General features: G+C 49.5%; 2 protein-coding genes across 3 annotated transcripts in view; both read left to right on the top strand.

Annotated features, from left to right (window-relative positions):
- Pli (E3 ubiquitin-protein ligase pellino) overlaps positions 1–23,488 on the top strand; it is a 143,443-nt gene that overhangs the window by 20,257 nt on the left and 99,698 nt on the right. The gene's annotated exons all lie outside the window — the stretch shown is intronic.
- Positions 1–23,488, top strand: part of LOC142765137 (uncharacterized) — a 33,113-nt gene that overhangs the window by 6,937 nt on the left and 2,688 nt on the right. The window contains exons 2-3 of the mRNA XM_075865708.1: positions 16,701–17,477; positions 19,888–19,997. Coding sequence (XP_075721823.1) covers positions 16,701–17,477; positions 19,888–19,923 — 813 coding nt within the window. The 3' untranslated portion in view covers positions 19,924–19,997. The remainder of the gene's footprint in view (positions 1–16,700; positions 17,478–19,887; positions 19,998–23,488) is intronic.

Raw genomic sequence — 23,488 nt, 5'->3', positions numbered from 1 at the left:
TTTGTTCTCAAATAAATCAGAGTACTTGCTGCGACAAAAAGGAATTGGGTTCAGTGAGGGTATCGTACAGGCCTTAACTCGATCCAAAGCAAGGGAGCTCGCCGCTCAGACAGTTTATAAAGATCCGGTGGCAGACGAAACAGCTTCAGCGGCAGAGCCTTCTTTACCTGGCACGAAACTGGACCACCCTATAATGGAGCCTCAAAACACAATATCTAAAGAAAGATGTAAGAAACCGGATGAATCCGAGGCATCTCGAGAAGTAGAATGCACTATAAAGCTGTTAAATGTAAGTCCTACAGAACTGATAGTGGAACAGGAAAATGACTCCACTCTCCGTAACCTAACGCCAGACGCGAAGGAAGGGGTGGCTAAGCAAAACATTCAGTTCACCAAGAAGGGGGGCGTCTTGTACAGAAAGTACACGAGTCGAAAAGGAGTTCGGTTTAATCAGCTAGTCGTACCGTATCCTTTCCGCAAGGAGCTGCTGCACCTGGTCCACGGAGGTTTGTGGTCAGGGCATCTCGGCATCAAAAAAACAAAAGAATGTTTGTTACGGGAGTTTTACTGGCCCGGCTGCTTTCGGGAGGTGGAGGCATTTGTAAGAAGCTGCGACACGTGCCAACGCGTTGGCAAGCCAGGGGATAAGGCTAAAGCACCTATGAAGCTGGTCCCCATTATCACAGAACCGTTTCGCAGGCTAGTTATAGACACAGTGGGTCCACTTCCTGTAACGCAGTCCGGGTACCGGCACATACTCACAGTGCTCTGCCCGGCCACGAAATTCCCGGAAGCAGTACCGTTAAAGGAGCTCAGCTCGGAAGAGGTAGTTAAAGCGCTTTTATCTATCTTTGCACGTGTAGGCTTCCCTGCAGAAATTCAGTCCGACCAGGGATCTGTTTTTACAAGTGCACTAACCTCGACATTTCTAGAAAAGTGTGGTGTTAAAATCATCCACAGTTCAGTGTACCACCCTCAGTCAAATGCTGTAGAAAAGGTACATTCAGTCATGAAACGGCTGCTACGCGCCCTTTGTTATGAGCAAAAAGAGGATTGGGAGGCTTGCTTGCCCGCAGCTATGTTCGCGCTTCGGGTCGCTCCTCACGAATCAACAGGGTTTTCGCCTGCGGAGCTTGTTTACGGACGTGCTCTTCGCTCCCCACTTCGCATTGTTCGAGAATCTTGGGAGGGCCGGGCGGACGACCCTTCGGTAGTAGCATACGTACTTGAGCTGTTGGACCGACTTCACGCAGCTCAAGAACTAGCGGAGCAGGAAATGCGCAGAGCTCAAAACAACGCTAAGCGCTATTATGACAAGACAGCCCGGACGCGAAGCTTTCGAGTGGGGGAAAAAGTGATGATACTGAAACCCTCACTGAAGAATAAACTTCAGGTCCAGTGGGAGGGACCTGTTGAGGTGGTTCAGAAATTGTCAGACACAAATTACTTGGTTACTGGACTGGGAAGGCGTAAAACGCAACAGGTGTACCACACTAATCTGCTCAAACCGTACCAGCAGAGGCATGCCGTTGTAAACATGTCGCTCAATCAACCGGAAGAAATGCCTATTGATTTCCCGGAGTTAACAACAGAAAACAAAGACATTGGCGAGACTATTAGTAACCTGGTAGAGCAGGCGGAGTTGGAGCCAGATCAGAAAGCGGAACTGAAGGAACTATTGTTTGACTTTAAAGAAACATTTTCAGACACACCTGGCAGAACCAAAGCCCTAGTTCATGATATTGAGCTGACATCTTCGGAACCAATTCGTTCTAAAGCTTACCGCGTTTCCCCGAGGCAACGGGAAATAATGGCCGCGGAGATAAACCGAATGCTCGAGCTAGGAGTGATCGAGCCAGGAGAGAGTGATTACACCTCGCCTCTGATCTTGGTTGAGGTCCCAGGGAAAGAGCCGCGACCGTGTATTGACTATCGGAGGCTCAACTCGATTACAAAGGACCAAACTTATCCAATTCCGCATATTGAGGAAAGACTTGAGCAAGTCAGCAGTGCCAATTTCATCTCGACTTTGGATTTAGTCAGGGGATACTGGCAGGTGCCTCTAACTGAAAGGGCTAGTAGGCTTGCGGCGTTTATTTCCCCGATGGGAACATTTCGGCCGAAGGTCCTTAGTTTTGGATTAAAGAATGCCCCTTATTGCTTTTCTGGCCTAATGGACAAAGTGTTACAGGGTATGGAGGACTTTGCCCTCCCGTACCTAGATGATATTGCTATTTTTTCTTCTTCCTGGATAGACCACATGAAACACTTGCGAGCTGTGCTATGTCGTCTGCGTGAGGCCGGCTTAACAGTGAAGGTTGCGAAATGCCAATTGGGGCGCGCTGAGGTAGCTTATCTAGGGCATGTAATAGGCCAAGGCTACCGCCGGCCGTCAGAAGTAAAGCTGGCCGCAATAGACAACTTTCCCCAACCACGAACCAAGAAAGACATTCGGTCGTTTCTTGGATTGGCCGGTTATTATCAAAGGTATATCCCGCGTTACTCTGACATTGCAAGTTCCTTGACAGACGCTCTTAGAAAGACTGAACCCCAGACCGTAAAATGGGATGGGGCCAAGGAACATGCATTTTCTACGCTAAAGAAGGCACTAAAAAGTCAGCCAGTGTTGAGCGCGCCTGACTACTCTAAGCCGTTCATTCTTCAGTGTGACGCCAGCGACCGGGGTATGGGTGTCGTGCTTTGTCAGAGGGGAGAGAACGACCAGGAACACCCTGTACTGTATGCCAGTAGAAAGCTTTCTGTTCGTGAGGAAGCATACAGTGCCTCAGAAAAGGAATGTGCCTGCGTTGTTTGGGCTGTGCAGAAGCTAGCTTGTTACATCGCCGGTTCTAGGTTCACAATAGAGACTGACCACTGTCCCCTCACATGGCTACAGTCCATGTCATCGAAAAACGGCCGTCTTTTGCGCTGGAGCTTAGCTCTTCAACAATACACCTTTGATATCCATTACAAGAAGGGTAAACTCAACAGCAACGCAGATGGTCTGAGTCGTTGTCCCTAGTACCCCGAGGGCTTCAAAACGATTTTCTGCTTTCTATCCTCGATTTGAGGCCCACTAGTTTTCTGTATTTATCCAATCATGTGTCAAGTGTTTTTGTTTAATGTCTTCAAAAGTGGCTGATGTGGTGTTGCGACTCGGCGGGGGCCACAGGAATAAAGTTGAGGTAGAAGGAAATGACTTCCACAGGTGAATCTGAGTCTGGTGATTCTGAGTAGAGAATTGCCGTGTGCTTGCTTGTGTGTGGGTGTGCTTTCGGCGCAGTTTCCGCAGTTCCTCGTTTGTGGTGGGCGGAGAATATGGTGGAGGGGTTCACCTCATCCCTGCGAGCAACGCCCTCTTGGTCGATGATCATCGGATCCAGTGTTCGGGACCAAAGTAATAGAGGAAGAGCCGACAAGCTGCAATACAGATCCCGCTGCACAGTACCTGCTGGCCACTGCACCTCGGGATCTTCTTTCCCCGGCGGAGAGGCTGTTAGGACCGGCGCCAGGTCTGACAATGGATCGGCGTTCCTTTTGATGTTCCTTTTGAGTCGCCAAACGGGTTGGCGGCCTGTGTCCGCCATGTATTGTTCCCACCTGGCCGGAGGGTGCGGCGTCCTGCCGCCGCGGCGCCGTGAGCAGTTCGGGAGACCACCGGTGCAGCTTCTTCTTTGGAAAATGACGGCGGCGGCGGCGGCCGGGAATCGTCCCGCTAATTGAACGAATCGTTCGGCACCATTTGAAGCTTGTTTACGGCGGCCCTTTCGATGGATGCAGTCATCAACTTCAGACCCCTCGCCCAGCGACACACCTTGACGGGGGGGGGAGCCGCGTTCGTGCCACATGGCCGTGCGGTGACCACGCTTCAGTTTTGAACGTTCGCGTGGACCGTGCGTGCTCGTCACCCTCGCGGGTAATGTGTGGTCCGTGATTGGACTGTGCCCTCTGTACGCGGTCCCCGATCTAGGGATCTGGGGAGGACAGACCCTTTATAATGAGCCCCCACGGCTCATTCGGTGTGCTTTTTCGAGTGGAGAGCTCGCCATGTACGAAGAACGCCACTATATATCTAAACTTTCTTATTGACCTCTCTCTAATGTAAATAAACGTCTGTTCTCTGTTTTCCCATATAAGCATTGCTTCTCGCTATAAGGGACGAGTCCGATGGGAGCCAGCTACCAACGACGAGACCCACAGGACTCAGGTCCCAACAGCTCCGAAAAGTAAAAAAAAAGGTCACTTCCCTAATTGTAGGTAGTTTAGATAAATGTAGCCAGATGTCGATTGATGGGATATATAGATTGACGTATATAGAGACTGGCTAATTCGGTTCCTTTTCTAAGAACGGATCCCTCGCCCTGCGCCATATCAGTCTCTTAAGCGCACTCCGCGGGAACGAACTTTGCGAGCGTGTTTACGAAGACCCGCATGTTTACCCCTTTCGTGTCAGGTGGGAGGCTGCCCGAATGAATGTGCGCCGCATCTCGTCTCGAGGACCCGGATGACACTTGTTCCATCACGAGGGTGTTGTGAAGGCTCGCGTAAGATATATACGCCGTCTCCTTTGGCGCTCCGCTTTAGGGGATCACTCGCGCGACGTGTCATGTATATACAGTTATATGCATGCCTCACACCTGTTAACGAACTGCGCTTCGTGTTATACAGAATTCTTCTCGACGGAGTTTTCTCTCCTCCACCCACTCTCCCCGCAAAAAAAAAAAAAAAATATATATATATATATGTTTGATAGAACCTTCTGCGGATTTGTTTTCAAATGCGTCCGTGATTTAGTATTCTGATGGTGAAAGAACGCCGTATGAGTTCTTATATTGTGCGAAAAACGTTATTTTGTTTTGTTTGCAAGTACCAAGTAAGCTGCAGGTGCTTGTTCGAGGTAAATGTTTGAGGCCCGTGTGCTCAGATTTGGGCGCACGTTAAAGAACCCCAGGTGGTGGAAATTTCCGGAGCCCTCCACTACGGCGTCTCTCATATCATATATATGGTGGTTGTGGGAGGTTAAACTGAAACAATGATTATAAGTTATACTGACATTGAGTTAGCAACGAGCAACATTATTCATGCTACTCTTTGACGTCGTTCAACAGTGCGCCCCCGAAATGTGTTTATTTGCATGTACATAATAATTGTTCAGTTCAGGTATGTGCGTGCGTGTGTCTCTGTAGTGGTTTTGGGATGTTACACCCCAGATATTTATTATCACCACTCGGGCTTCGTGTAGGATGTAGTATGGGAAAGTTACTTGGCCCTATAGTTTCCCACTTGAACATGAAAATAAATCGAGAAGTTTAAGGACCAGGTGTCGTATAACAATGTTTAACAGTATCGTAATAAGCTATTTTGTGTGCATCAAGAAATCTACACCGAGACAGGTCATAGAAGGGGGTGAAGTTGGCTAACTGCGAGGTTATTGATTAAGTTGAGTGCTGATATAAATATACAAAACGCTTGTTGCTAATGTTTGGTGGCTGCAAATGTGGTGTTTCTTGGTAGATAAGTAACCTTCATGTAAGTGCGTATTTGTACTGCGGCGTGCTGAGGTAAAGATGGATTTAAAAAAATTACGTTATTACATGCCACACAGTGCGTTGTTACCTCCGCGGACTTTCTACGATATCAGAATTCACGTTCACCTTTTATCGGCATGGAAGTTCAATTACTGACGGGACTAAAGACTACCACAACCTGTCCAGAGTGCAGTCAAGGTGACAAAATGGGCATTGGTTAGCAGTTTGAAATTTCTACGCAAGGAGGAGTTCGAACGAGCTTCCCGTTCGTAGTTTCGATGCCGTTGGTATACGTCATGCTTCAACGGTGCTTTCGTTAAATCGTGTTCAGCTAAAGTTGCTGCAAAGCATTTGCCACTGACTCATAACTTAGTCCATATCAATGCCACGAACAATTTTCTCTGTTTTCGTTTTTTATGTCTTTCCGGAAGCTACGAGCATAGGCTATCAGCCACACTACGTCGAAGTATGCGCCAAAGTATATGGGTCGTTGTGGATTATAAGTACTGGAGGAATTTCGCTGAGGTGTCGATCACCTCTTGACTTTGTATGGTTGCTCGCTCGCTTGAACCTTCATTCGTGGTTCCTACCCACGACATGGGATTAGCTGTTTTATAACTTCTGGATATCTCTGTTTTTTTTTTCTCTCTTTGAATCGTACGAGGGCGGGAGTTTTGGTGAATTGCCGGCATAATCTAAGCACTGGTTATTTGGAGGAAAAAATAAAGAGAAAGGAGAAAGAATGAATTACATCTTTAAGTTCGCCTCATGGTCGACCGTCGGTTAAAATCTGCTTATTCTTCGGGAAACGCGCCCCCGTGCGCCATTATACTTCGATGCGGGAGAGAAAAAAAAATGCCGTCGTCCGCCCTCGTGACCCGAGCTGCTTAAGCGAACTTTTGGAACTCCACATCAGCACCGTTTTTTTTTGTTTTTTGTTTTTTACAATTTGTGTTCCAACGTTTCGTTCACCGAGGCAATTCAGTCAGCCCTTTCGAAGCAGCGCCGGCGTGCCAGTCCTTTTAGTGCTTCCAGCGAACGCTCTTCTTTTTATTTATTTATTAACTTTTTTCTCTCTAGATTGCTTCGCTGTACAGCTGAGCGAATTGTACACTTAAAACGCCGGCGACTCGTTTTCGTCCTGTAGAGAGATCGCGAAAGATCACGCTGCTGCTGATGATGATGATGGCCAAGTGAGAGTAGCAGGGGGGGGGGGGGGACTGCGACACTGGGGGCGCTGCGCGTCAAATCGTGCGCGGGGTTTCCTGAGGGGAGGCCGGACGAGCGAGGAACGCGAAAGTGGTGGTGCCTCCGTTCTAGAGACGGCAGTTAGAGATCTTTCTTTTTTTTTTCATTTTTTGAAGATGCGGCGGCCGCACTTCTGGAGCTGGTCCTTCGTACCACTTTCCCCTACTCTCCCTCGCACTCTTCCTCTCGCTTTCTTTCTCCCCTTTGAAGAACATTCTCTTCGAGTCGCTGCGCGCGACTGTAAAGGATGCGTTGAACCCCTTTATGAGAAACACCGATCTAAGGGGTATACGAGAAACCGTGGTGTCCGCACATTGAAATACGAGTTGATAAGAAGACTCGTAACGTAGTAGTACCCTGCTTATAAGGGGGCACCTCATATAAAAGACAAGCATTGCTTCTCAGTGCACGTCCCTTATTAAGGGATTCAACGGGAGCAGTCCCTGCGCTGGCGGTGAGTTTTTTTTTTTTTCAGAGTTTAAAGCGGGAAAGGAAATGCCAGTCGTCGCTCGTGCGCTCTTCGACATTTTCGGCGAGTCCTGACTACATACGTGCGTGCTGGCCACTGCGCTCCTCGAATGTTGTGCATGCCCGGAGAGTGATAGCATCGAGGGGTCGCCGCTTGGCGCGAATATTTTTGCGAGGTTACGGTGCGGCTTTTACGGCGGGGTTTAATGATTTATTGGGGGAACGTTTTCTCTCTCGTCGGCTCGGGGAAGCGCTTGAATTTTTACTGACTATACTCGGTCGGATCGTGTTTGAGGTGTGCCGTTTGGATTCAGGTTATACGTAGTGTGTAGTCGCAGGACCACGGAAAAGAATGCGAATGCATCGTGCACAGGTTGTCGATTTTCATCTCTCTCTCTCTCTCTCTCTGTATATATATATATATATATATATATATATATATATATATATATATATATATATATAGTGTTTGTGTGTGTGTGTGTGTGTGTGTGTGTGAGAAAGAGAGAGAGAGAGAGTCAGTCAGTCAGTCAAGAACTTTAATATATGGTCCTGAGGAGTTTAAGCCACCAGGGTGCCCACGTGGGACATCCTAGCAGCCGCTACCGTAGGCGACGCCCGAGTCGGGGCGGGAACGTGGTGGCGTTCCGCCAGTTCTTGGGCCCTCTGGACTGCCTTAAGTTGGTTTCGGAGATTGGGGCTCCTGAGTGCCTCCTCCCAGTCGGACTCACTGGTGAGAGGTCCCTGAGGTAACGCGGGACATTGCCAGAGCATGTGCGCGAGTGAACAGTACACTTCTGTGCAATCTGGGCACTGTGAATTTATGTCTGAGTTATAATGGCTGAGTCGGCCCCGTGATGGGTACGATCTCGTTTGTAACATTCTAAAGGCTACTTCTTGCGCGCGTTCTAGTTTTGAATGGGGTAAAGGGTATCGGCTTCTGTTGTGTCGGTAGTGGGAGGTAATTTCATGGAAGGTGAGTAGTGGGTCATTAAACTGCACGTCTGGGCCCAGCTCTTCGGTGGCTGATTGATCGTCACGGCGGGTCAGTTCTCGTGCTCGATCATGAGCCATTTCGTTGAGGTTGGGTTGTTGTGGGTGAACGTCTTTGCCCATGTGGGCAGGGAACCAAGAGAGGTAGTGCGAGCCCGTATATTTCCGTGTTTGTAAAATGCGGGCTGCTTCTGGAGCGATGTTGCCGGTTTCGTAAGCCCGAATGGCGGCGCGAGAGTCTGTGAAGACATTAGTGAGTGAGGGGTCGGTCATCGCTAAAGCTATAGCAACTTGTTCGGCTATGGCGCTTGTTGATAGCCTAACCGAGGCGGCTGAGCGTAGGGCTCCGTCGCCATCTACTACCGCGAGTGCGAAAGAGGAGGAGTTACCGTATTGCGCTGCGTCGACGAATGCGGTAGAGTTGCGATTCGCGGCGGTACGGTTTAGGATCGCGCGAGCGCGGGCCAGCCGTCTGCCTTCGTTGTGTTGTGGGTGGACATTTCGCGGAAATGGGGTTACCATGTAAGTAGCTCGGACAACTCTGGGGAGGGTTACTGCGCGTTCAAGGCAGGGGTGTGGGGACATGCCGGCCTCGCTTAGAAGTCGGCGGCCTGCCTTGGAGGAGGAGAGGCGGATTACTTGGGCCGTGGTCTGGGCCTCGATCACTTCATCGATGCCGTTGTGCATGCCTAGTTGGTCGAGACGGGAAGTGCTCGTGTTTTGAGGCAAACCAAGGACTTGTTTAATGCTTTTGCGCATGAGTGTGTTTAGTTTCGTCTTTTCTACCTTCGTCCAGTTGTGGGCAGAGGCGACGTAATTGATGTGACTCATTAGGAACGCGTGGTATATGCGCAGAAGGTTGGCCTCTCCAAGGCCTCGTCTACGACCCGAGACTCGCTGAATGAGTCGGAGCATGTTCTCTGTTTTTGCTGTGATATGTTTAATTGTTCTTGCATGACAGCCAGTGGCCTCGACGAGGAGGCCGAGAATGCGTATGGAGTCCACTCGGGGTATTCGCTGCCCATCTTTGGCGTGTAGCGCTATGGGTAGATCACCTAAGGGTGTTAAGTTACGAACGCCTTGGCGAGATTGCCGGTACAGTAGCAACTCTGATTTTGTGGGCGACAAACGAAGTCCAGTGTTTTTTAAGTAGGCTTCTGTGGTATCGAGAGCAGTTTGAAGGGCTTGCTCCAACTCCGCCAATGAGCCTCCTGGGCACCAGATGGTGATGTCATCTGCGTATATAGCATGGTTTATGTTTGGGATGTCGCGGAGTTTGTCAGATAGTCCCTTCATTACTATGTTAAAAAGGAGTGGAGAAATGACTGCCCCTTGTGGTGTCCCGTTGGAACCTAATGTGTAAGTATCGGATGTAAGTTGCGATAAATGCAGCTGAGCTGTTCGATTTTGCAGAAAAGAACGAATGTACGCCTGGAATCTTTTACCGAGACCAAGGCTGGCAATGGATTCCAGTATAAAGCGGTGTGAGACGCTGTCGAATGCTTTAGTGAGGTCTAGGGCGAGAATGCCACGAACATCTCTCGTTTTTGAGTCGAAGATCTGTTTCTTTAGTAATAGCATGACGTCTTGTGTTGAAAGGTGCGGACGGAACCCGACCATGTTGAACGGAAAGAGTTCGTGATCCTCTATGTAGCGCGATACACGATTTAGGATGACATGTTCAGCTGCTTTTCCTATGCATGAGGTTAGGGAAATCGGGCGTAGATTGTCGAAGTTGAGTGGTTTACCTGGCTTTGAGAGAAGGATTACCGTGGCCGTGCGCCATTGTTCAGGTACCTGGCCAGTTTCCCACATGTAATTAATGTCTTTTGTGAGTAGTGTGATGGCTTGGTCGTCTAAATTTCGCAACAGGCGGTTGGTTACCTTGTCAGGACCGGGGGCTGATCTGCTGTTGAGGTTGTGTAATGCCTCCCGAATTTCTGACTCCGTGAAGGGTTCGTCGAGTTCGGGTATCGTTTCGCATTCTATTTCTGGGTAGTCGGTGGGTTGTGCTGTGTTTAAGGGGAGGTGACGTTTGGAGATTTCTTCAAGAAAGGATGAGTTTGTTCCTCCCATCTTTTTGTGCGAGTGTAGGAGCCGGTCTATGGCATGACTCTGGTTGTTTTTTGTTTCGCAGTCGTCCAGCATGTATTTTAGGAGGTTCCATTTACCCCCAGTTCGCATGCGGCCGTCGACCGCCGAGCAGAGTTCATGCCATTGGAGTCGTGTGAGCTCCGTGCAATATTTGGCAATGTCTTGGTTCAGTATTGATAGACGTTTTCGTAAGCGTCTGTTTAGTCGTTGTGTTTTCCAGCGCGCGAGTATTGACGCTTTTGCCTCGAGCAAATGTGCGAGGTGTGGGTCCATTCTCGGGACCTCGAGTTCTGTTTGTATTGTTTTCGTTGTTTTGGCTATGTCTTCCTGAAGTGAGGTGAGTAGTTCGATGAATGTGTTGTATTCCTTTGTGTTGTTTTTGCGGAGGGTGCGGAAGGCATCCCAGTCCGTCAGCGTGAATGTACGGGGTGGGGCTGATGCGTTGGGTAGTTCGGTTCGTATGATGAAGTGATCGCTGCCCAGATTTTCCTGCGTATTGGTCCAGGTGTGGCCTGTGACGTTACGGGTAAATACCAAGTCCGGCGTAGTGTCGCGTTGTACCGATGTTCCAAGTCTCGTAGGGAATCGGTGATCTGTGATGAGTGTGAGGGACAAGTCGTCAATTGCTCGCGTGAGGTTAGTGCCTTTAGCCGTTGCCTGGGGGTAACCCCATGACGGGTGGGGGGCATTGAAGTCGCCTGCTATAACAAGCGGGGAGTTTCGCGCGAGCGTTGTGGCTTTAGTTAAGAGCGCGTGGAAGGACTGTCTGTAGTCTGACGGGGAGCTGTAAACGTTAAGGATAAAAACGCTTTGTTTTAAAAAACGGTTTGGTACGAGTTCGACGAGTATCGCTTCCAGGCGGCTGCGGGTGGGTAATACCTCATGTACTATGTGAGCAAATTTCTTGCTAATCAGCGTGGCTATACCTCTCTTGGTATCCCCTCGTTGTGAGATGGGGTGGTAACCCGATAATGTGAGAGTATCACAAATGGTCTCCTGCAGTAATATTACATGAGGCTTCTTGGGTTGCGCTTTAATGTACTGCAGCAGTGGGGTTTTACGGGTCGCGAAGCTAGCGCAATTCCACTGCCAAATTTCTAACGTGTTTTGGGTTGTGGAAGCCATGATGATTACATTGAATTTGGTGGCCCAGGCAGATTTGCCGTAGGATCCACAGAAACTACTGTTCTGGCTTTGGTTTTAGCTTTTATGGTGGCTTTTTGCTCTAGTGCTTCCACCCGGCGTGACAGCGTGTCGATGTTATCGTGGTTTTCTCGCGTGAGACGTAAGATTTCGTTTAGAGTGTCTTCTGGTGAGTCGCTGTCATTCGTGTCCGCTTCGCGGAGTGGTGGGGCTCTGCGTTTAGGTTTGCTAACATCTACAGTGGATGAGGGGGGATCTTTAGGAGCTGTGAGAGTTTGTATTTGGTGCCTCGCCTCATTTAGTTGTGTGGTGAGAGAGAGAGAGTTAAGAAATAACGTGAATTGATGACGTTGGAGATAGAGTACAAACACGCGACACACAGCTGATGGTTCTCAGGTGGTGGTCACATTGACAGAGGCATGACCGCCTGACGAAATGGCGTCAGTGATGTTGCGTTTCACGTGTTTTCCGCCGTGATGGTTTCTCGATGAATAAGTTGCTTCCTATATTGCAATAATTGGTATTCATATATCGTTGCTTCGAGAAAAAAAAATCCCCGCAGAATCTGATTTTTTTTTTGCTTGAGCATCATTCGTCCTATACGTGATGCGAATTTAAGAAAAAAGTGCTAAATCACAGCGCGACGCGTCTTTCGCAAAAAAAAAAAAAATGGAAAGGCGAGTTCTGCTGTCATTAAAGTGAAACCGTTGCCCGAAAGCAGAAAAAAAAGAGAAAAAAAAAACGAGCTTATTGCATACATCCGTGTCTTGCCTGTTGCCTCTATAGAAAAGCCCATTTCACCTCCCGGGCCATCGCCGAGGGTCTGCGGCTATTTCCGGGTACTTTGGCGTATAAATAATACTTCGGCTACGTGCGTTGTATACGCGCCCGCCCGTTTCCTTTCCTCTTCGCAGCTCGGAGCGAGACGAAGCGAATTGGCGACTTTTTGTAATAATACTTTTTTGTTTTTCAAACATTTCGTGGTTCTCTGCGAATTCATGTATACAGCGTGTTAAACGCCTTTCCCGCTGCTTTTTCTCGCCTCTTTCGCATACCCCACGCCCGGCGTGAAGCACGCCGATTTGAACCGCGTGCGCGGCGTCCGAAAGAAGGACACGCCAGCCACGCGCCGACTTTCGTTGTTATGCACGACGACACCCTTTACGGCCGCCTTCTTGAAGAACGAAAAAAAAAATAATCAAAAACGTCATTTCTTTTATCAAAAAAAAAAAAAAACAGAACGAAGCAATGTCAGCCAGTGCCGCCCCGCGCAAACGTCGGCCAACGATGCTGTCTCGTAAGCGCGCGAGTGTTTGGGATCGATTGTCCAGCGCGGGGCTATCAAAAAACGCGGCCCGCTCAAGACTGTATTTCCTTTTCTTTTTTAACAAGTATGTTCCGAGCTACAGGGACATAAGACTGGTCTAAAGCATGGCTTTCCGGAGTCACCCCTCCGTGGGGTTGTAACCGTGTGTTGAAACTTAACCGTGAAACAAAAAAAAAAAAAACTTTATTTCGAAATTGGCGCCCAGATTTTAGTTATTTTGGAGATCGGTATCTACGTGTTTTTTGTTGGAATCCTGACACTAAATCTTCTTCAGGGAGAATTCGTATGTGAGTTTTGAGAAAACTTCGAATGGCAACGTTTGTCGACAATTTGTACTTACGAATACTCGCCCTTATCTGGCGTTTTTCTTATCCGTTTTGCGTCTTTACTTCGTTTGATAAACGTAGTAGGTTCTTCGTATGCACGTTTTGCCACGTTAGTGCCTACAACAGTGCGTATATATATATATATATATATATATATATATATATATATATATATATATATATATATATATATATATATATATATATATATATATATATATATATATATATATATATAGTGTGTGTGGTATGAAAATAGGCAAAGATGTTAACCGGAATGCAATTATCTGGCTCGCTACCCTTCACTGGACAAGGGGAGATAGGAAAGTAAAGAAGGGGGATATGAGATAGAGGGAGGGAAGGGAAAACACGCCCACAGTAATGTCGCATTTCTTCGACGAGGCGCGTCGCTCGCAAAATGTTCAAGCGCGCCTTTGTCCCTTTTCGGCGTAAACCTAACACGCGTAGTGTGTACACAAACTCAAAGAAACCATAATCTTTAACGTTGGTCTGTGAACACTGGCCTAAGAATGCTTTGTTGTAAAAACACTGGCAACTGTACCAGCTACACACCCTCTCTCCGGTTAAATGTAGCTGAAACTATGCGGAAACGTGGGCAGTGATCGTATGTATATTAGCAATACGTCTCCGAACGTGATAGCGGATCCGGTGCGACAAACTTCATGATGGCTACATTTTCGATACAGGCGAAAACGCTGTAGGCCCGTGTGACCAGATTTGTGTACACAATAAAGAACCGCTGGTGGTTGGAATTTCTGGAGTCCTCTACCATGCGGCGTCTCTCACAATCTTACGGTGGTTTTGGGACGTCAAACACCGCATATTACCATAATCATGTCCGACAAATTTCAGCACCGTCGTCATTGTCTACGTCAGCGTCATGTCCTCTGCTGGACGGAGGCCTCTCCCGGTGATCTCCAGTTCACACAACCTCGCGCCAGCTGACTCCGTTTCATTCCCGCGAACTTGTAGAATTCGTCACCACGCCCAACTCTCTGCCGGTCTCGGCTGCGTTTGCAATTTGTAGGTGTTCATTCATTCGTCTCCTTCCGACATCGGCTATCGCTTATGTCTACTTTGTGTTGCGATAAAAATTTAAAAAAAGGCATTCGAGGTAGATTGATGCAGTCGATGTGATGTTTTGTATCAATTCCGATTAGATAACATCGCCCCGCGCGTACTGTGTTCTGTGTGCAAGCGAAAGCTTGCGGAGGCTGTAGACCGCGGCGCGGCTCAAGCAGAGATGAAACGCGACGGCCGGCTGTGTTGGGCGAAGGAGCATGAAGGGTTGCTGGTGGGTAGGCTGCGTCGCTCGGGCAGTGATTCCGAACGTTGATCAAAAGGGCTTCGTCGCGCGCAATATAGGCAAACGTCTGTTTATCGCCGATTATATAGACGATTTTGACGGAAGACTCATGCTCGCCGCCGCCTTCTGCAGACAAACGAATTCCGCAAGGTGGTGGAAGAAATGTGAAAAGGTAAAATGTGGCAGTTATCAAATTCCCCTCCTTCATAACCCTTCCGCTAATTTTACGGAATTCCGCAGAACTGATCTGCGAGATGCTGGTTGAAGTTCATCAGTTAATTCGCCCTCGCACGGTAGATTATGGAGGCGGAAATGTTGTAGGCCCGTGTGCTCAGATTTGGGTGCACGTTAAAGAACCCCAGGTGGTCGAAATTTCCGGAGCCCTCCACTACGGCGTCTCTCATAATCATAGGCTGGTTTTGGGACGTTAAACCCCACATATCAATCAAAATCAAATCAATCAACGCACGGCAGATTCCATCGAGAGCATCAAGTTCTTTGTGCTATAGCTGAAGTCTTATTCGCATTCAGAACAAACGACACGGAGATCTACGGATTTTGGCGGCCGCGGCTCGCGCAGCCCTGAACTGAGCTGGCTGACGTGGGCGGCGGGTCACGTTTTGACGTCTGTAAAAGTTGTGCGTGTTCGAGCTGCTGAGTCTCTCTCGTGACGAGTGCTCGCTCGGTTATCTCGTTTCCTGTCGCGACCGCGCCCCTCGTTTCTCGGCTGCCTGCCGTGCTTCCGAGGCGTGCGTGGAGAATGGAGGGCACCGTTGCGCACGCGCTGGTTACGCCGCTTGTGACAAGCGACGGGCGTGAATGGCTTTTACGAGCTCGTAAACTCGCGCCGCGCCTCGAAGCGTGAGCAAGGTGTACTGCGTTGCAACGCTGCTGGGGACGTGGGAAGTCGTGGTCCGTTTGGTCACGGTGTCTCTCTTCGGGCTCGAGTCGAGACCTAACCGTCACCACTGCTGATATTTTTCTTTTTCTTTGGGTGAAGTTTGGGGTGCTATACGTTTCGAGTATGTGTTTCAGTAAACACCACAACCACCCTCCACCTCCTTCGTTTACCTTCTTGCCCATAGATTGCGTTGTGCTCATATAAGAAGCGCCGATGAGCGTGCGCGCGGAGACGCAATTGCTCGATCCGCAGGATAAAGTCAACTTTGGATTTTGAGTGCTATCGACGGACCGAAGCGAGTTGATCACGTCCGATCTGATTGACGAGTTCTTATGCCGAAGACCTTTCGACTTGCTTGATTGGTTTATCGGACGTAAGGCTGTGCTTGAAGAGGAAGTGTGTGGTCAGCAAAAGATACGTCGAAGGTGTGCGCCGTGCGGGAAGCATGTAACTGCGTGTCAGCCGAGCTTGTCTGGACTAATAAACCGTCTTTGTTGTATTGGCGGTTCGATACCTTGCATTCGTCTGTCGCAAAATTGATTGCCTGATGTTTATCCTGCTGCCTTTAGCGACGTTCCGTTGACTACAAGTGACGGCTTGAGAAAACACGAGCGCTCAACAAGGCCATCCTTCAGCGGAGGCTCTGGAAAACTTCGTTGGCCGTTTAAGTTGTATGATCCCACGTTGCAGAGAAGATAGAGGAACCGTGATACCGGGTAGAATACTGCCAGAGAAGACTAGCGTGAATGTGGAGGGCTGCACATGCCGTGTGTTGTGTGTCTGGTATCCTTATAGTCCCCGAGTAGGCGGGACTGAACTCCTCCTGTTGGCTGACACTATCGACTTACCGTGGGACGGAGGAAAGCTGCCTACGGGCTCGCAGGATAACAGTGTTGGACCGCCTGAACGACGTAACTTGTGCGTTCGTTCGGGCTGATTACTACGAACGAACAGCATCTCCGAAGCCGCCGTAACGGGATCATCAACAACCAGTGTCTATAACCGGTTGTACTATCAATCATTGCGTGGATACATTGGCTGCATTTGCTTATTAGCGTGATAAGCACTGAATGTACGTCTTGACGTTTCGTTGGAGTGACGAAGTTGTCGAAGCCTCCACAGTGGTCAGTTGTCACGGGCCGTGCTTTCAATTATCTGGTGGGCCCGCTGCCTGGTGACACTTTGAGACTTTCAGGTATGGACCGTGTAACTTCAAGTTGCACCCGGAGGGCCTGATGCTGATAGGACAAGCTCCAGGCTGAACGCTCGCGCATATCATTTGCGTGTCCCTCAAGTATCTTCTAACCAGGCCGTAGCCCGGCACCTCCGCTCAGTGTACTTCTAGTCGCTGTCGTCGTACGTCAGCGCTGGAAGTCATTGTGCCCGACGACCCAAGCTGTGGTCCCCACGTGCTCCCTCCGCCGCCGCCGCCACGTCTTCGTCCCCGCAACCGCTCCGGAAGACCTCGGACCGGAACCCCAACTTCTTACAGGTGGCCACCACCAGTAACAACACACCTACCCCACTATCGAGGTCCGAGAGGCGCCGCTCGCGAACGTGCTGGAACGCGAGCACGTCGCCCAACTCGATCGCCAGGCCGTGCCGGCAGTCCCGCGACCGCAAGGCGACGACGTCGGCCCCGGCCCTGGATCGTCAAGGGACGGCCGTCGCGGCCCTACCGCCTTCGGCGGCCGCGGAACTCCGGGCCGCGGCGCTTCCCGTGTGGGAAGGGTTCGCGGCTTTCGTCACCAGCGTCTTCTACTTCCTCGGAGCCGTGCTGCAGGTCTTCTGGAGGCACGTTGTCAAGAGGAAGAGGACGCTCCGTTACGCCGGCGCAGCAGTTCAGAACGTGGCAGCCTCGGGAGACGCGGCGACGTCTTGCGGCGGCTTGGTCGCACCTTCTGAGGAGGCCGGTGGTGGAGGAGGGAGTGCCAGATCATCACCGACGCCGAGGCAGCCGCCCTCGGACCTGGGAGACGACGTCGGGAGCAGCAGCTTGGGCGACCTGTCGGGGGACTACCAAGAAGACGTTCTGGAAGGCGGCGGCGACGGAAGTCGCGTCGTGCGCCGCGGTTCTCTACGGCCCACGTACAAGGATCCGCCGCCAGTCTACAAGGAGCCGGTAAGGGAAAAGCATGTGCGAGGGTACCTGGCATCTTTTGCTTTTTTGTCTTCCTCTAACACGAGAAGCCCGCGTATTGTTACCATAAGAGCTGTCTGGCGTCCTTTTTTATTGGTCAATCTGGTCGCTTGTACTCCTTTTCGTGGTCTACGTGATCGCTATATATCATGTGTCGCCATTGTATGAAGGCAGCTATATTATCACAACGGATTTATATGAAAGTTACATGTGACGTTTGAACCCACGATAAAGAGTTAGTCCGCAAGGATACTGCCAGGCGATAAGGGGCCGTGAAAGAACTGGCGATGAGTAAAAGTTGGAGCCCGCGGGCTTTTCCCATGGAATACACCGCCGCGAACGAGTGACCAGAATACGAGGAAAGAAGTCCGCGTCAAAGAAAAAGAAAGGGGGAGAGAGAGAAAACTGGCAAGAGCATTTTCGGCCTAAACGGCACTGACAACAACGGCGAAAAATATTAATAAAGTTGTGTTGCGCCAAAGCAGGGGTTCTTAAAACATGTTAGTGCCAGGGAACTCCGCTCAGCTACATTAAATGCCAAAGAACCTCCCCCTCTCGCGCCGGTGAGCTTTTCTTTTCATTTCTATTTTCAATAAAAATAAGAGCACTGCTTTGTGCTTATTTATGCTCGGGCGTGAATAATGGAGACTCCCTAGATCGATCACACCTCGGAATCGCCATCTAATGACGTTACCCATGGCGGATCCGGCCAACACCACCTAGGTGGTGTTGATCCGGCCCGCGAACTCTGCGCCGGAGCACTCCACTCCGGTAGAAGGCAACAGAAAGGAATCCACCAATGGAGCACGCGCGCTCCCTCAGGAGCCAATCGCAGAGTCAGAATGGAACGCGATCTGTGCGTCTCTCTTCTTTGCTTGAGTGGGTGTCCAGCGACGCTACGCTAGCAAGATGTGAGCTCAGACGCGAGGCTCTACTTACGCGACCGGTGGCCGTTGGCGTGGCCAAAGTTGGCACCGCTTCAAGGCACGGGGCGCTTGCGACTTCCGGTCGAATCTGCCGATCTTCGCGGAGTAGAAAAAAGTTGCTCCGTGGAGTGGATCTAGCGACGGAGCTACTACAGATCTGTGATTGGAACATACAGAGAGCACTCTCAATCCGCCAATGAAAAAATGTTCTGCATGGAGCAGAAGAAAATATTACCGGAAGTGCTCCAAATATGCCAATGGATGACACCGTGAGTTGAGTGGGCGAGTGCGGAACCAGGGAAAATTTATCAGCGGCTCTTTGTTGAACACTTAGTTGCCGCGGAATTCACTTTGAGAACCTCTGTGCTAAAGGAATGCGAGAAAGCACATCTGCCCAAACATTTTGCTCACACCCTGACTGTATCAGTAAGAAACGTGCTTTTTTTTTCATCGTGTGTGCTGGAAGGGTAGACTATAGCCCTCGGTGGTGTCGCTGTGTTCATTTTCGCGTTGCGTTTGCCGTTCCTTGCGGCGCACCGAATCAGAGCTATAGTATACGCTTCGCGCTGAGCGTGGTCCGCTTTTTTCAAATGACCTGCTACGGTATCGGAGAGCTACAAGTCGGCTGGTGCCATCCACTTGGAGGTGAGTGTGAACAAAATTGTCATAACTTGGTGCGATTTTTTTTGTAACATGTGCCGTTCAGGTGTAATGTTAGATTCACTTGTACCGTTCGCGCTCTGATTTTTACGAATAAAACATGGTTGTTTAACGATATAATTCAGCCTGTAGATTTAACATTGTCGTACCTATCACAAAATTTTAATCATATCATGAGTGCGTGTCTCGGTTTGCAGACGAACAATAGAGGAGGCAGTCAAACCTCGGCCACCATTTTTTTAAAGTAATGATGCACTTGCACACATTATTTGTATACACCCCATTTCTGTAGCTATTGCGGAAAGCATACTCTTGCTCTGTAAGAATATTTGCTGCACGATAAGCGAGTCATTTGTAGAGGTGTTACAGTATTAGATGCCTAGCTGATGACGCTGGTAATCATGCAGTGTTTGCGCCAGGAAGTTCAATTTTGATGCTCGAAAGCCTTCTGTGCTTTTCTTTAGAATTTAATGAGCAGCGATATAAATAGATGCATGTGTGGGCACGTTATTTCTGTGATGATGCAGCTGTCGAGATTTGTGAATGCAAGAAAGTAGCTCGCAGCGACGTATAGAGTGCACCTAGAACTAAAAACATTGTTCGTTTTATTATTATTATTATTATTATTATTATTATTATTATTATTATTTTGGTGTGTTTCACTAGGTCTTCGTACTGTCGACGGACTGGGCAGTGTATAGCCAGTATAATAGACCAGATAGGTTCATATTTAGATGTGCGCGAGTTTGCGAGATGCTTCGAAACTGCGTGTGGTATATTTTGTTCGTAACTTCTTACATTTCCAGGTTCCACGTGGGAACGTCGTGGAGTCATGCCTATGAAGCCGAAGGGAACCAGAGATCTCAAGGCTGTCCCCTATCCCTGCTTGGCTGGGAACAAGTCCCCGACTGCGAAGGTACTCGGATGGTACTGTTTGTTTATTGCGATGACAATCATAAAAGACGTGCTTCAAATGGTAGCCTGTCGACGCCGTCGCCGTGCTGTTCCGCGAATAAGATCCATCGCGCCTTCAGCGTGATACGCTATGGAATCGACGAAAACCGTGCACGCGCCGAACCGGCGACCTTAGGGCGCTTGAGGACAGTAGAGACGTAAAAGAGCACTGACGATTTTGAGGCACTTCAAAGAAAAAAAAAATATTTGTTCTCACGGTGGGCGCTATCGACCCTCGGCACACATCGGAGCGAGACAACACGTATATATACTGTATCTTAGTGTGATGTTTAAATGTTCTCGTCGACCAGCAATGAGTCAATACAGATGACGAAGCAGTTCGCGACGAGTCGACACAGTTCGTATATCGTGAAATTTGGGTTCCGCGCGCAGCCAGCCGCCTAATTCGCAAAAATCGCTGTCAGTCGCCCTATACGAGAATTAACTCGGTCGTCGTTGACGGGAACCCAAGCGCGACCGGCGTGAAACTTGACGGCTGTTGCTATAGTATGGACGTGAGTCGTAATCTTGTCGGGACGTCAGGCTTGTGCTGAAGCGTCGCTGCGAAGCCGCCCCCGCGATACCGAAACCGAGGTTGGTGTTATAGCGCTACTAAAATTATATTAAAAGCGAATACAAGTACTACCACACCCTTTGTATGGTTCTCGACACCCGTGTTCTTATTTAAAATAACAGCCGGAAAATATTTGAAAATTGTTCCAGTACTTTTTAAGTTCTCGGCCACACTGTAAGCAAAAGTTAGCCTATATGGGAGTTTCTCCAGCACATGAGCCCACAAAACTCCCCTGCCCCAGTTATTTACTCCCTGGTAGGGAGTGAACTCGGCACATGTCATCGTGAAACGCCCCCTGCTTAATCACAGAGTTTATGAACGACATGACCTTGTTAAACTCCCCAAGGAGTTTTGCCCCGCCGCGGTGGTCTAGTGGCTAAGGTACTCGGCTGCTGACCCGCAGGTCGCGGGTTCGATTCCCGGCTGCGGCGGCTGCATTTCCGATGGAGGCGGAAATGTTGTAGGCCCGTGTGCTCAGATTTGGGCGCACGTTAAAGAACCCCAGGTGGTCGAAATTTCCGGAGCCCTCCACTACGGCGTCTCTCATAATCATATGGTGGTTTTGGGACGTTAAACCCCACAAATCAATCAATCCCCAGGGCGTTTCAGGTCACGTGGTTACAAACTCTCTATAGGAGCTTTAAAAACCCTCTTTGGGCGTGACGTGTGTGTGTGTGTGTGTGTGTGTGTGTGTGTGTGTGTGTGTGTGTGTGTGTGTGTGTGTGTGTGTGTGTGTGTGTGTGTGTGTGTGTGTGTGTGTATACGGGCATATGTTTGCACGTCGGTGTGAAACACATGTGCTTTGTGTGGCTAACCGTGTGAACATCTGTCAACAGGCAGCAAAATTATATGTGCAGCGAAGAATAGCAACGAGCGGTTGGTATTTACTGCGAACATTTCAATATATTTCGCACCGTTAAACCACGCTGCACATCGGTCCGATTCCTCAATGAAACGCCGTGAATGCCGCACTTCAAAGGGCCGAGTAACAAAAAACTTCGAAGAATAAACTAATGGTAGCAAAAGTAAGCTGTTACGATCGTCAGCGGCTGCTCCTGGAGTTTCACCATCAGAAACTTCAAAGCGGTCTGAAGTAGGCTTCGCTCGACTACGGCAGGCTGGCCGGCAACCGGTCTGAGAGTTGCGCCGGCGACGCGCTCGCCCCGTCTCCGCCGATAGTGGCTTCTCGGAGTGTCACCGGTATTTCACCGGCTGTAACATCTAACTGGTAAGAAGGCCTCGCTATGCCATCAGTATCTAGCCGGCATCGTATCGAGCTCGCACTGCGCGCTGGCCACCACGGCAAGCGCTACGAGCTAGCACCGACCACCGGCGAGGCAATGAATGTGTTTCATTAAAAAAATGAAGGCTGATGGGATGTATAACAGTCTTCTGCGCCTTGCGACCGCAGCTGTCAATGACTAACTACAAGGCGAACGCCGAACGAGGCGGAGTACGATCGTCGGCGATTGCACCGTAAAACTTCGAAGCGGTTCGAAGTAGGCTTCGCTCGACCACGGCAGGCGGTCAGCAACCGATGTGAGAGTTGCGCCGGCGACGCGCTCGCCCCGTCTCCGCCGATGGTGAGTTCTCGGAGTGTCACAGGTATTTCACCGGCTGCAACATCTAAGCGGTAGGAAGGCCTCGCTATGGCGTCGGTATCAAGCCGGCATCGTATCGAGCTCGCACTGCGCACCGGCCGCCGTGGCGAGCTCTGCGAGCAACGGGAACAGCGATTGCGAACCGTCTCATTTGTTTAAGTCTATCGCTCCGTAGCTTAAACTGCGTGGATAGCGGACACTTATTTCTGTGCATGGGAAAAACAACGAGACGTAAACTGCACATCAGCAAGCATTTTGTGATCGCCAGCTGTCATTCATCGTATCACCGAGCCGTACTCGTGAGTGAGGCCTAGTCGTCGAACGCGGTAGCGGTGGTCTACCTCGGTTCATCGCTGGAGCTGCTGAATGTGCTTCGTTAATGTGTTCATTCAAGGCCGCGCGCACTTTGTGTATGATTCAGTGCATTTCGTGGGTCCACAAACAGTACTGCTAATGCAAATTCAGTCTGTACGACAGAGCATCAGCTGATAAAACTTTTCCGCTATAGTAAAAAAAAAATTATGAATATTAGGCAGGATTAGGATAAAAGGCATGTGTGTTGAAGTGCTTACATCAGACCACCGCAAGTTGATACTTACGCCGTGCGTATTTATTGCTTAATTGTTAGAAAAAATTGCTTTCACCAGGGCTACATGGGAGGTCAGGATGTGGTGCCTATATATACCCGGTGACTATATGGTAGGTGTGTACTGCGTGTGGCAAGCTGTAGTGAGTGCGAGTGTTGTAATATTACGTGAAGGTTGTGAGAATGTTTGTGTACTGTAATCATTGTTGTGCGCATTAAATCTAATGCAATTAAAATTACGCTTGCACATGGAACGGCTGCTGACGTAATTTTTTTCTCAGTCGATGCGAAAAATTTACTCCCATACTGACCTGAAAAAGTTCCCCAATGGATGTAAATAAAAACCCCCCTGGCACCATGCCAAAACCCCCTACTGATGGGGAATAAATTTTTTACTCCCTCCGGACGGTGTTTATAAACCTCCCATTGGGGCGTGCGCTAGAGGACAAGGTCATTTACTCCCATCTCGGCTTATTTCTGTTTGCAGTGCAGGGAAGTAAAACGACACGATTCGAACATGCGCGCGGCCTAAATGCGCAAGTAAGCAGGTTGGGCGTATCGGTGCGTTCGCTTCTCCATTAGCGAGGTCGGCATCACGGTGTTGAAGTTACGAAAGGCGGTGCTGATTAACTCGATTAATAAAAGCTAAGAAAAAGAATTGTAAGCTTCGGCCACGGAACCACGGCGCTTCT

Source organism: Rhipicephalus microplus, chromosome 6 (genome assembly GCF_043290135.1).
Source record: "Rhipicephalus microplus isolate Deutch F79 chromosome 6, USDA_Rmic, whole genome shotgun sequence".
Lineage (NCBI taxonomy): Eukaryota > Metazoa > Arthropoda > Arachnida > Ixodida > Ixodidae > Rhipicephalus > Rhipicephalus microplus.
This window is presented reverse-complemented; position numbering and strand designations above follow the sequence as displayed.